Genomic DNA, 14477 nt, shown 5'->3' on the forward strand with positions numbered 1-14477 from the left:
GCATATTTACACATCATTGAGGTGCACCCTATCAGTTTGATGTGGATTTTTCTGTTCGTTAATAATTATTCATATTTTCTTGTCCATTCAATTGTGAATATGGAATTACTTGAACAAAGCATAATTCTATTTTTTAGAATTATCCACATCAAGAAAAATCCACATCAAACTGATAGGGTGCACCTCAATGATGTGTAAATATACAATAGTGAATAATCTGAATTGAAAATACATAATGGTCACAGGTGTTTATTCAGCGCATGCTCTGAATGACCAAGACACGTGGTTTCCGCTCCCAAATGCAAGGGCTGGGCAATGTGGTTCTCTCTCCGGTTGAAGTTCATGTTGTCGTGGCTCAGGTGGATAAGGCACCATACTATAAATCCGGGGGCCTGGGTTTGATTCTGACCTGAGGTCATTTCCTGATCGCTCTCTCTCCTGCTCATTTCCTGTCTCTACACTGTCCTATCCAAACAAAGGTAAAAAAAGCCCCCCCCAAAAATTTGTGATAACCTCAATTGCCTTTTTGTACTACTGTGAATGCCACTGTTCAGCAAAAAGAGAAATCTATGTTGGCAGAATGAGGAATTGAAAATTGACTTAATTAAGAATTCTTAATAAAGATAACAGTGTTATCATAGTTTGGATTATCATGGGCACATCGTTGGCAAAACATAAAATTATTAATGCAGACTGTTGCCTTGAAATTTCAAGTATTCTCAACTATTCTTTTTTACAGTGCAGATGGTGATGGAGGAGGTGAGGATAGACTCAATGATGACTGTGTAGAAGTGCACCATCATTGTCTTTGACAAGTTGAACTTCTTTAACTGCCACAGGAAGTACATCCTCTTCTGTGCTTTTGAGATAAGGCAGCTGATATTCAGTTCCCACTTCAGGTCCTGGGTGATTATGATGCCCAGGAAGCAGAAGGACTCCACAGTGTCCACTGGTAAGCTACGCAAGGTGATGGGGAGAGGAGGGGCTGGGTTCTTCCTGAAGTCAAGATGAACCGACAGGGTTAAGGGCCTCGCCCAGGGGAACAACAGAGGCACCTGGGACATGCTGGGGCTCGAACCAGCGACCATCCAAACAGTAAAGCAGAGACGCAACCCACTGAGCTACCACTAAAGAGCCAGTTACTGTAGGGCCTCTGTCTGATATTTCAGTCTTTGAAGAGTATTAGTCTATTTTCATTGTTAAATCAGACTAGCTAGGGCGGCACGGTGGTGTAGTGCTTAGCGCTATCACCTCACAGCAAGAAGGTCCGGGTTCGAGCCCCGTGGCCGGCGAGGGCCTTTCTGTGCGGAGTTTGCATGTTCTCCCCGTGCCCGCGTAGGTTTCCTCTGGGTGCTCTGGTTTCCCCCACAGTCCAAAGACATACAGGTTAGGTTAACTGGTGACTCTAAATTGACCGTAGGTGTGAATGTGAGTGTGAATGGTTGTCTGTGTCTATGTGTCAGCCCTGTGATGACCTGGCGACTTCTCCAGGGTGTACCCCGCCTTTCGCCCGTAGTCAGCTGGGATAGGCTCCAGCTTGCCTGCGACCCTGTAGAACAGAATAAAGCGGCTAGAGATAATGAGATGAGAACCAGACTAGCTATTCTGAATCCATCCATCCATTATCTGTAGCCGCTTATCTTGTGTAAGCAAGCTGGAGTCTATCCCAGCTGACTATGGGCAAGAGGTGGAGTACACCCTGCACAAGTCGCCAGGTCATCACAGGGGTGACACATAGAGACAAACAGCCATTCACACCTACGGTCAATTTAGAGCCACCAATTAGCCAAATCTGCATGTCTTTGGACTGTGGGGGAAACTGGAGCACCCAGAGGAAACCCACACAGACACGGGGAGAGCATGCAAACTCCACACAGAAAGGCCCTCATCGGCTGCTGGGCTCGAACCCAGGACCTTCTTGCTGTGAGGTGACAGTGCTAACCACTACATCACCATGCCACCCAGGACAGTTAGTGTGACAGAAAAAGATACAGAGGAGATGGAGGGACATTATCTGCTGTGGCAACCCCTAACAGAAACAGCCAGTATTGCAGCTAGTATTGGAGCAACTGCTCCAATCAGTAGAGGCCACCCTTCAGCTATGGAGTTGATCAAAGCACATGGTCCAGGAAATGGGAATGCTCTCTGCCAATCTGGTTTACATGTACCGCCATGTGTGGCTGGCACAGTACACACTGCTGATAACATACAAGTGAACCTGTGAAATATTCCCTGTGTCTGGGCTCATATTTGGGGCTATGGCAAAAGAAGCTCTAGTGTGGGGAGTTCAGATGTTTTTCAATTGCGCACTTCATGTCAGAGCAGCAAGATTATGATTCATGTGCCTAAAGCCATAACAAATGCCTGTGTGCCTCTTGTCCACAGAGTGGGCCCCTAACTGGTACCCCCTTGCGCCAAAGAATCCCATGGAACCTGCCTATGAAGGGCAGGGACTGCTGGCAGGATGCTTACAGACCTAAATGTGTACAGGAATATTCTGACTATTTACTGGAGCCTTTAAATTTAATAAATGAACTTTGCCTTACAGCACCCTTATAACCCAGTTTTATTAACATTCTCATTGGATTACAGTTATGTACAGGCATAATAACTCTGATGATAGTGGGTTGTGGTGAGATCTGGTTTCTATTCACTAATTTTATCTAAGTCACTAATTTGGTAATTAATGCACAGTAACTACATCTACTCTACAAATACTAATTTTAAAGCTATAAACGGTGGTATTGCATTTTAACAGTAGAGGGCGACACACGCACACAAAAATAATGAATATTGCATGAACAGGGTGATCATTTGTGGTCATTGTATAAAAGTGATGTGACAGAAATGAAAGCCATTCACGAGCTAAAAGCGGTTCCATATTTATTTTCTATAATTGAGATTCCTCACCCAAGCCATTCTTTCCCGTCACTGTAAGAAATAGAGTTACAGCAGGAGTCCATTTCTGTCCCCCAAGGTACAATCCACACGAATGACCCCCTTGGGCTCATTGTTGGACCTTAAGGAAACTATGTATACCTTTTAAGGCCAAAAAGGGTACATATATGTTCCTAATCAGTATATAAAGAGTACAAATAAATACAGGAGGGTGAACTGGAGGCAGCAGAGCTGAAGATGCTGAGATTTTCATTGGGAGTGACAAAGTTGGACAGGATGAGAAATGAGTATATTAGAGGGACAGCACATGTAGGACGGCTTGGAGACAAAGTGAGAGAGTGGAGATTGAGATGGTCTGGACACATACCAGGAGGAGAGATCCAGGGTATATTGGGAAAAGAATGCTGGAGATGGAGTTGCCAGGTAGAAGGAAAAGAGGAAGACCAAAGATAAGATTTATGGATGTGGTGAAGGAGGATTTGAGGACAGTTAGTTTCATCTCATCTCATTATCTCTAGCCGCTTTATCCTGTCCTGCAGGCAAGCTGGAGCCTATCCCAGCTGACTACGGGCGAAAGGCGGGGTACACCCTGGACAAGTCGCCAGGTCATCACAGGGCTGACACATAGACACAGACAACCATTCACACTCACATTCACACCTACGGTCAATTTAGAGTCACCAGTTAACCTAACCTGCATGTCTTTGGACTGTGGGGGAAACCGGAGCACCTGGAGGAAACCCACGCGGACATGGGGAGAACATGCAAACTCCGCACAGAAAGGCCCTCGTCGGCCACGGGGCTCAAACCCGGACCTTCTTGCTGTGAGACGACAGCGCTAACCACTACAACACCGTGCCGCCCAGGACAGTTAGTGTGACAGAAAAAGATACAGAGGAGATGGAGGGACATAATCTGCTGTGGCAACCCTTAACAGAAACAGCCAAAAGAAGAAGAAGAGGAAAGAGACAAATAAATACCTTAGAGGGTACTTCCCCAGTGACAGGCCTTTGTACTCCTAAAGGTACAATAAGGTACTTTATTACCTCCGCCAGCTTTGTTGGAGGAGGTTATGTTTTCGCCTCCATTTGTTTGTTTGACTTTTCCCAACATAACTCAAAAAATAGTGAATGGATTTTGATGAAATTTTGAGGAATGGTGAGCCATGGGCCAAGGAACAATTGATTAGATTTTGATGCAAATCAGGGTATGTATTTAAACATAGTACTGTAAACATCTGGATATTCTAATATGTGGCTTGGTGGAGGTATGCACTCTACCGAGTGGCCTCTGGTTTATATTTGCACTAAGTTTCCCTCATATATTTGCCAACAGCTGGTTTGTCAATAAGCCTGTGTAGGTTTTCAGTTATTCAAGTCATTGGACTGTAATTGTAAATAAAAGTGTTTTGTAGTTTTAAATGTGGTGAGCCACCATTGATCCTACAGAATTCATTAATTCCATAGTCTCTGAAAAAGGGGTACTAAACTGTATCTGTCTCTGGGGTGGTAGGCCTACACTATCCCTCATGAGTAAACCATTTGTAACTTTAGTGTGTATCTTTTACCTATAAACGTGCATAGTGTACCTAAAAAGCACACCTTCAAGCATTACTCTAAAAAATAATATGGTCCAATTATGTAGGTCTTGTCTAGTCAAGTTTATTTGTATAGTGCTTTTAACAACAGACACTGTTGCAAAGCAGCTTTACAGAAAATTAAAGACTTTAAACCTAAGCTAATTTTGTCCCTAATTTTTCTCCAATGAGCAAGCCTATGGTGACGGTGGCAAGGAAAAACTCCCTCAGACGACATGAGGAAGAAACCTTGAGAGGAACCAGACTCAAAAGGGAACACATCCTCATTTAGGTCATAACAGATAGCCTGATTATAAATAACTCGCTTTTATAACAGTGTCCGAAAGAGTCACAAAGTACAGCTGTGTAACCCGGAAATTCATTATAGTTTTAGCATGAAGTCTATTTTGTTGAAGTTATCAACTGTTCATTGGTGGAAACTTGAGTGCAAAACTGTTCATGACAACTGCAGTCCTAAAGTTATCATGGTAATTGTAGTCCTCAGCCATAGATGCATTACTGTGAGTGTCCAGAGCTGTCTTCCAAGTGTGACTTTGACTGTCCATATGGGGCCATCCTTTACAGGAGCAATACGATGAGACTCCAGCCAAACATAGGGCATCAGGATGGATCAGGCGGGTCTGAGGAGCAGAAGAGGTCAGCATCACTGGTGTCTCAGGATCAACATGTAACTCAGCAGAGAGGGAGAAAGAAAGAGATAGATAGAGGGAAGAGATGGGAGGGAAGGATGATGTCACTCTATATAATTTAAGGTATACTTTATCCACATTTCTAGGTGAAAAATAAGGGCACCTGATAGTGACAAGAAAAGGTACTAATTAAAGGTGAACTGAAAACCAATTTTTTATTATCAAATTCAATTTTTCTCATTTTATTAAAAAAAGGAATGCATTTCTGACAGCTATTGTGTCACTGCTATAGCAAGTTATGAGTGTTTGAAATATGCTATGTAATACATCAGTCCATACTGTATGTCAAAGCAATGGCCATAAACGAGATTTGTTGAGACCTGTGCAAGACATCGTAGGACGGAAGTAAAATGTACAGCAGAAATCAAAGTGACCAACATCTGCCAAAATTGTCAACAGACATGCACGCCCTCTTTCAAATGCTGACGTAATCAAGCCGGAAGTTTTGTTTGTTTTGATAGCAATCAGGAAAGTTTGAAGAAAGTAGGCAGTAATCGCCATTTAAACTCGTTTTTGTGCAATGTTTCGTTTGGAAAACAGTTTTCAAAATGGCAGCGCTGACACCTGGCTGACACTTCACGTTTCGAAGTCTCGCACAAGTCTCGTGAAGATCACACGGATAAGCAATGCCTGCCATCGACTGTTGAAACTAAATTCAACATGGGTAAAAACTGAATAGGCCGATAAGTCTCATCTCATTATCTCTAGCCGCTTTATCCTGTTCTACAGGGTCGCAGGTAAGCTGGAGCCTATCCCAGCTGACTACGGGCGAAAGGCGGGGTACACCCTGGACAAGTCGCCAGGTCATCGCAGGGCTGACACATAGACACAGACAACCATTCACATTCACACCTACGGTCAATTTAGAGTCACCAGTTAACCTAACCTGCATGTCTTTGGACTGTGGGGGAAACTGGAGCACCCGGAGGAAACCCACGCGGACACGGGGAGAACATGCAAGCTCCGCACAGGAGGAAACCCTCGCCGGCCATGGGGCTCGAACCCGGACCTTCTTGCTGTGAGGCGACAGCGCTAACCATTACACCACCCTGCCGCCACAATCCCATATTTCAATGCAAAATCGTTAGCTGCTACACAGGCTGTGCACTGAAACCATGCAAGCTCGTGCAGCCTGCTGGTGCTTCCGCAGGTGACGTCATGAATCTGGCTCCAGACTCCCTTTTGTTATTTTTTTTTTCTGCTGTAGACAGATGGCCTTGTGCAAAATTACCCTTCTGGATGAGTGTGTAAAGGGGCATACTTTCATACATTACCGTTCAAAAGTTTGGGGTCACTTTGAAATTTCCTTATTTTTGAAAGAAAAGCACTGTTCTTTTCAATGAAGATCACTTTAAACTAATCAGAAATACACTCTATACATTGCTAATGTGGTAAATGACTATTCTAGCTGCAAATGTCTGGTTTTTGGTGCAATATCTCCATAGGTGTATAGAGGCCCATTTCCAGCAACTATCACTCCAGTGTTCTAATGGTACAATGTGTTTGCTCATTGCCTCAGAAGGCTAATGGATGATTAGAAAACCCTTGTACAATCATGTTAGCACAGCTGAAAACAGTTTAGCTCTTTAGAGAAGCTATAAAACTGACCTTCCTTTGAGCAGATTGAGTTTCTGGAGCATTACATTTGTGGGGTCGATTGAATGCTCAAAATGGCCAGAAAAATGTCTTGACTATATTTTCTATTCATTTTACAACTTCTCATCTCGGGCGGCACGGTGGTGTAGTGGTTAGCGCTGTCACCTCACAGCAAGAAGGTCCTGGGTTCGAGCCCCGTGGCCGGCGAGGGCCTTTCTGTGTGGAGTTTGCATGTTCTCCCCGTGTCCGCGTGGGGTTCCTCTGGGTGCTCCGGTTTCCCCCACAGTCCAAAGACATGCAGGTTAGGTTAACTGGTGACTCTAAATTGACCGTAGGTGTGAATGTGAGTGTGAATGGTTGTCTATGTCTATGTGTCAGCCCTGTGATGACCTGGCGACTTGTCCAGGGTGTACCCCGCCTTTCGCCCGTAGTCAGCTGGGATAGGCTCCAGCTTGCCTGCGACCCTGTAGGACAGGATAAAGCGGCTAGAGATAATGAGATGAATGAGAACTTCTCATCTCATCTCATTATCTCTAGCCGCTTTATCCTGTTCTACAGGGTCGCAGGCAAGCTGGAGCCTATCCCAGCTGACTACGGGCGAAAGGCGGGGTACACCCTGGACAAGTCGCCAGGTCATCACAGAGCTGACACATAGACACAGACAACCATTCACACTCACATTCACACCTACGGTCAATTTAGGTGGGGTTTACATTAGACCGTATCAGCGGATCATCAGATTAACGTTTTTAAAAACGATTAGCGTGCACACAGCAACGCCAATACACGATTCGCGTGCACACAGCAACGCCAATACACAGATACGCTAATCACATGACTAATTCGGCACGTAAGTTGAAATGTGTCAGTGCGGCTCATCGCTTCCTCCTCAGCGGCTGCGCTCCAAATCACTCTTCCCTGAACAGCGAGTGCCCTCTGGAGGGTGCGCACTCCGGCTCTGCGCAGCTCACAGAGCGCGCGAGTGTAGTGCACGAGCAGTGATTCGGGACTGAGCCGATGTGCGCAAGTCACTTACCACTTGCAAGTGGAAGGATGGCAAGCCTAAAGACCATCATAACTACACAATGGGCAGTATTTGCATCAGTATTTGCAGTATTTTCATATTTTTATACTCTTTAATGAAAGGTGATACAAGGCGGAAGTCAGTCACATCACATCACGTCACATGACCAACGCCAGCTAGAGCTCAGCACAGCGTATCCGCGTATTCTCAATGTTTACACAGCACCGGATCAGACACGATCTGGATTGAATACGTGGACCCTGGCGGATTCCTGTTTCCCGGCGTTTTAATGTAAACGGACAGTGCATCCGAGAAGAAAACGAGACAGATACGGTCTAATGTAAACTTGGCCTTAGAGTCACCAGTTAACCTAACCTGCATGTCTTTGGATTGTGGGGGAAACCGGAGCACCCGGAGGAAACCCACGCGGACACGGGGAGAACATGCAAACTCCACACAGAAAGGCCCTCGCCGGCCCCGGGGCTCGAACCCGGACCTTCTTGCTGTGAGACGACAGCGCTAACCACTACATCACATTTTACAACTTATGGTGGTAAATAAAAGTATGACTTTTCATGGAAAACACAAAATTGTCTGGGTGACCCCAAACTTTTGAACGGTAGTGTACACTTTAAAGTAGCACTTTTACTGAGTGCACCATTGTGTAGGACTGATGAAGCCTCTCAAATGAATGGCTTTGATTTACAAGACAATTATTGGCCAGTATAACCCGCAAAGTTTCTGTGCATGTCCAAGTTGGGGCAGTTTACTGCTTTTGCCTGTGGGGGCGCTGGCAGTGTTGAGCGCAACAGGCGTTACCTTATCCACCACATCCAGCCCGAATCGAGCTATTAAGTCAATTTAAAGACCGAAAAGGGGAGTTTCCTTAAGTCACCACTATCTGTCAGGTTCCCCTGCTGTGGAGCAGAGAGTGCTGAAAATGAGCGGCAGGAAGAGTGGCGCTCCCTTGTTATGGCTCGCCGTGTGCTTCGGGAGCGCGCTCGAGGCCGCGGCACTGGGCTCGCGCGCCGTGTGGCGGAACGGCTCGGCGGTGCTCGTGCCGGACTACATGCTCACTCTGTACAGGACGCAGTCGCAGCTCGAGCGCACGGGCAGCTACGGGAGCGCGACGCGCGCGAGGAGACGCGCCAACACAGTCACCAGCTTCGTGGACCAGAGCAAAGGTGAGCGGGCGCTCATCACTTAGCACTAAGAACCATTCGAGTTCATGCATGCAAGTTAGATAAACTCGATCCGTTATTGCTTTCTCTGAAGGATAAATGACTCGGGTTTAGTTCATTATAATCACACACACCAGACTCCAGACAGCCTTCTCTCTGACAAGATGCACTTGCATTCCAGATGTTATCCTGCTGGCATTCTTTATCCCCTTGCTACACCCTGCATTAGATGGTTTGCATGCAATCATCATCAAGTCTTTGTATTATATACGACTTGTGCTCTTCTGTATGGTTGGTGTCATAGGTGCACTTGTCACTTTGTATTAAAACTGTGGTTTTGCACTAGGATCTTTATGCTAGTCCTGTGCGTTTTTTTTTCATTGTTATAACAATGTTATAACGATAGAAAAGACTAACGCGCAAATCGTATCCAAAAGTGATTTATAACAGACATTAAAGACACAACCTTGAAAGAAAAGATGCAGTCATTTTTATTATTTTAATCATAGGTGTCAGCAATATAGCATATTGTGCAAATGATTCTTATTTGGACGTGGTCGTAAGTTTTTATTTTCTATGACATTCCGAAGGACAAATTTGTCGAGTTTTAGATTTTCCTGATGTTTACGCTTTCGAAATTTCATCTAACACCTAAAATTATGGACTTTAATGTGTCTAACCTCTACCATCTGTGAAAAATAAAGTTCACTGGCGTGTTGAGCCGAATGCTTGGAAAGAGCGTGCAATCCATGGCCAGGTGTTGCTGATAAAGACAGAAACTCTTAATTCAAAACTCATGGTCAAATACATATTATGGCATACAATAGTGAGTTTACAAAACAGCGCCTGGTTAGGTGGGTCATTTCCCCGCCTAAGAACACAAAATGTACTGGCTAGACCACCACTCTTCTTGTAATGAGTGGGGACTGGAGTGATGGGAAGGTCAAGACAAAGTGCAATACAGAGTCTGTCCTGTAAAATGTCAGTGCTGATTAAACAACATCAATTAAAACATATCAGAAAGTTAGACATTTTACTAACATTCGATTTTATAGTCTTAGAGAAAATACATTTCTGATGCATAAATCAGCAGTCCTTTTTGTTTAGAAATGATTGGAAATGTAATTATTAAATTACATTGCATACATCATCAACTGACATAATTAATCTCAATGACCCATCGGTTCCTGAGGCCCAGAAAATTCTTGAGCGCAAATTAGGCTGCGTGTTGTAGACCAAAATAAAAGTGGAGGAGTTGGAATGAACCCCCATTTCCAGACTGCCTCTTCATGATATTTTTTAGATTATGTCATTGTTTGGTCTGGCAAGCAGATATTACCTCAAGAAGAGGATGTTTTGCCCTACGACCCCACTCTGAGTTCACCATTCATTCTGATAGTGGTCCTTTTTCTGAGTGTGAGAAACAAGTCTGAGAGGCAGCTTACACTGGATGCCTCTGTGCTTTTTGCTCCTCTTGAGGACCACAGGCCAAGCCCAGGTTATGTGGCTGCTCACAGCAGATGCTTAACTGTTTGCAATTACTTGCTTTTCTTAGTTCTGTCTCGTGATATGCAGTCAACACGATATAGCCAGATCTGGCCTTGGGTTCTCGTGCTACCCACTCATATTAGAAGAATCCCCTTCATGTTTTAACCATGAAACTGTGGTCTGCGTCTCAGGTTGCACAGTGCTCTGGCTTCTATGGTTGAGTTAGATGTCAAGACGTCAACATTGAAACTTGTTTTACTTGCTGGATCTGGTCTCTTTTAGCAAAGCTCTTGTCTGCATTGCTTCAGTCACGGATGGCATAGTGCGACATGGGCTTATGATAGATCTCTTTGGAAAACATCTGAATAAGAAAAATAGCACAGCACAAAGATCATCATGAGATGTTCGAACGAAAATCACAGTTTGGCTCTCTCCAGAGGTTTAATGAGCCCAACACTTAGATGTATTCAGGAAACTAGGTCCAGGTGATTTCTAGCCAATATAATGACCGTCAGAGGTGTTCAACCCAAACGGCAGACATCTAATTGTGTCCCCAGGCCACCTAATACTCCTCTTAAATTTACAGCCTCCTCTTGAGGAGCCTAGCAGAAGGGGAGGGAAGGGTTTTGCTGGAGACCATGAGCTTTTAGTGTGTCCCAGCAAGCTTTTTTTCACATTCAATCTGCACAACTAGGAGATGCTGCCAAGGACCAAGTCAGTCCGTCAGGTCAACTGAACACTCTCCACCTGGCCTTGGCTGGTGTTGTGTGCCTTGCATTTGGAGAATCCATTCTAGGCCCCTGAATGTTATTCTCATTGAAGAGAAGAGCTGACAGTGTCAGTATGGCATTTTCGGCTATTTGGTAGACTGCTCACAACGGGCCAAGGAATGTGAGATTTCTACTGCAGACAGATGGCTCCTGTAAGCACTGCTGAAGTTAAATTAACATTGACCCATTATTGAAATTCCTCCCAGGCAGTACATATTTGAATGTCTAAGACTGAACTGCTCATCTTCTTGTTGTTGATTTCTTGTGTACTTACAGATGAGCCATCAGCTGAGTCCCACCAGCAGTACATATTTGACCTTTCGGGTCTCTCAAGGACAGAAGAACTAGTGGAGGCTGAGCTGCGGGTGTTGCGGAAGCTGCCGTCTGACTTGGAGAAATTACGGTCCTGTGCAGGAAACCTGTACCACCTACTCCTTTATAGCTGCTCCTCTCGGGGCTCATCAGGCAAGCCTCTACTGCTCACTTCTAGGACAATCGACATTCTGGATACCACCTTGAGTACTTGGGATGTGTTTAACATTGGGACTACTCTAAAAGCCCACTACAGGGTGCACAGGACAACTCAAGAGAGCAGATATGTATGTTTCAGCATAGCTGTTATTTCAGACTTAACAAATGAAATGATCTCCCCTTCTTTGGTCGGTTTGGGTTCAGAGGGGCAGCAGAAGAACGAGAAGGCTTTGCTTGTAGCCTTTTCCCGCACTCGCAGGAAAGAGAATCTATTCAGAGAGATCCGTGAGAAGATGAAAGCCATGCACATGTTTGATCGGAGCTCTGAGGGTCGTGGTAGACCCAGGCGCCGCCAGAAGAGGAGAACTGCCTTAGCAGGCCGCTCTGCTGGAGCAGGAACAGCAGGTGGTGGTGGGGCCACTGGGGGAGGTGGAACAGGTGGAGGGGGCAAAGGAGGTGGCAGACGGAGGACTCGCTGCAGCCGCAAACCGCTCCATGTGAACTTTAAAGAGCTGGGATGGGATGACTGGATCATTGCGCCGCTGGACTACGATGCATACCACTGCGAAGGTGCATGTGACTTCCCACTGCGTTCGCACCTCGAACCCACCAACCACGCCATCATCCAGACGCTCATGAACTCCATGGATCCAGAGTCAACACCGCCCAGCTGCTGTGTACCTTCCAAACTCAGCCCTATAAGCATCTTGTACATTGACGCTGGGAATAATGTGGTATATAAGCAGTATGAGGATATGGTAGTGGAAAGCTGTGGCTGCAGGTAGCAGCATGAAATTGGGCTGGACTGCAGCCCTTGATTTGAAACCTACAAAAGAGCCCCAATGCAGCACTGCCAGCCTCACAGAAATGAGCCTTAGTGCCAAAATATTTTAGCAATCACTACCATGAATAAGTGTGTGTGTAAATGCATGTGGCGGCGTGGACATGAGAGGTTATGCTCACGGGCATTTTGAACAGTGTCTTTCAAATGGGCAGAAAACCCAATGGGTAAAAATGCTGAATAGCCTTCTTTGCAAGATACTAAATTCTCCAACAAAATAAACACCTCCTTGATCAGGAAAAGAGTAAGACCAGAAATGCCAGAAATAACACTGCATCCTGATAATGTTAACTGAATGATAGAGCACTCAAGTATGGCTCAGAGTGACTGAGAAAAGGTTGAACTGTTCTGAATTCCCAAGTCTGTCAGAGATTCCATGCAAGTCTAAGAGCAGAAGTGCTATGCTTGACAGTCAGCTTAAGCTGAACAACACATTCATAAGAATTTTATAGAAGATTTAAATACAAAATATAAATGTGAGAAAGAAAAAAAGTGACAATCAGTGGCAGCAATGCTTGTCTGACTGTTGGAGGTTTTGACTTTTTCTGTAAGGCACAATGTGTTATTCCAGTTGGACCTTGGGTTGTTTTTATAATCAAGAGCCTCATTGGGTGATTTATTGAGGACGACAGTTCTGAATTTTATATCAAGGTAACCCACACACGGTTGATGCTCCCAAGAGGTGACATCTCGCTTCCTTTTCTCAGCATAATAGACAGTGTTTGACTGGCCCACGAAAGGAAACTCACAAACCATACATTGCTAAGAACTTCAGTCATTATTTGTTTCACTCAAAAGGCTAATCATGCCAAGTTGTGTAAGAATTGTGTTTAACTAAGCTCATTACAAAAGAAATAAGCATTGTGGACACCCCACTTGGCATCTGCAGGACTAGATACAATATCCGCGTTATTCGTGATGTCCACATGTGTAAGAGGTAAATGATTTCACTGAACCTCAGAAACTGGGAAAGACGTTAGAAAGCCAAAGTCAGAATGATTCTTGGCATTGTGCACTTGTGTGTGACAACCCTCTTGTCAGGTCAAACTGCATGTGCAGGTCGGTTTGCTTTTCCTCATCTCCGCTGTTCTTATGTTCATTTTATTTTAGAATTAACATTCTCATCAAGCACATTCTCCTGAATGCAGCTTCACATTGTACACCTGCTAAGCGACATAAGACAATGAGTGTTAAAACACCCTGAGGTCATGCCAGGTGACCCAGCCTATTTAAACTCGATTCAAATGATTCAAGACTAAATTCTGCTCTCCCTGTGATATACAGCTTTGAAGGTTTTTTTTTTTCATTATCTAAAAATATACACACTGGAATATAGTGATACATAAGAAAATCATTCTAAAAACAAAATGGTTGCATTACAGATTGCAGTATTTTAGCGTAAACAGAGAGCCAGAAAAGCTGCAGCCATCAGACAACTGCTGTGTGCCTTATACGATCGGCATAACCTAGCGAGCTCAGCCCTGTGCGAGTTTGCCGGTTTTGATAACAGACTGATGTTACCCCAGTTTATTTCAGTACATTTGTTCATTTTTTCAGAAAAAAAACATTCTAGTTGCAGTTTTTCAGGGTTTTTAAGGACAATGAAAGGTACAGAGGCACATAACATTATGAGCTGTAAGTATATCTGCTTGAGCATATGAATAATGTGACATCAGATTTCTCTCCTAAATGCACATCTATAGTAATAATACTAATACTACTACTACTAATAAGTATAAATACACAGGTGATTATTGAAAATCACGTGCACTGATTGGTCGGGAAATAGGGACTATTTCTCGATAATTACCTCGAGCAACTCGGCAAAATGGCGGCCAATCACTTTGTCACTGTGAGTGATGAAGTACAAATGATGAAAGAAAATGCTGTTCCTAAAAGCACTAAAGATGCTACGAAGTTTG

The 14477-nt window shown here is 44.5% G+C and overlaps 1 protein-coding gene across 1 annotated transcript; it reads left to right on the plus strand.

Annotated features, from left to right (window-relative positions):
* Positions 1-8744: 8744 nt before the first annotated feature.
* gdf7 (growth differentiation factor 7) lies at positions 8745-12499 on the plus strand. Its single transcript, XM_060933031.1, has 2 exons — positions 8745-8988; positions 11520-12499. Exons 1-2 carry the CDS (start codon positions 8745-8747, stop codon positions 12497-12499), a joined length of 1224 nt encoding a protein of 407 aa, XP_060789014.1.
* Positions 12500-14477: the final 1978 nt, after the last annotated feature.

Source organism: Neoarius graeffei, chromosome 11 (assembly GCF_027579695.1).
Source record: "Neoarius graeffei isolate fNeoGra1 chromosome 11, fNeoGra1.pri, whole genome shotgun sequence".
Classification (NCBI taxonomy): Eukaryota; Metazoa; Chordata; class Actinopteri; order Siluriformes; family Ariidae; genus Neoarius; species Neoarius graeffei.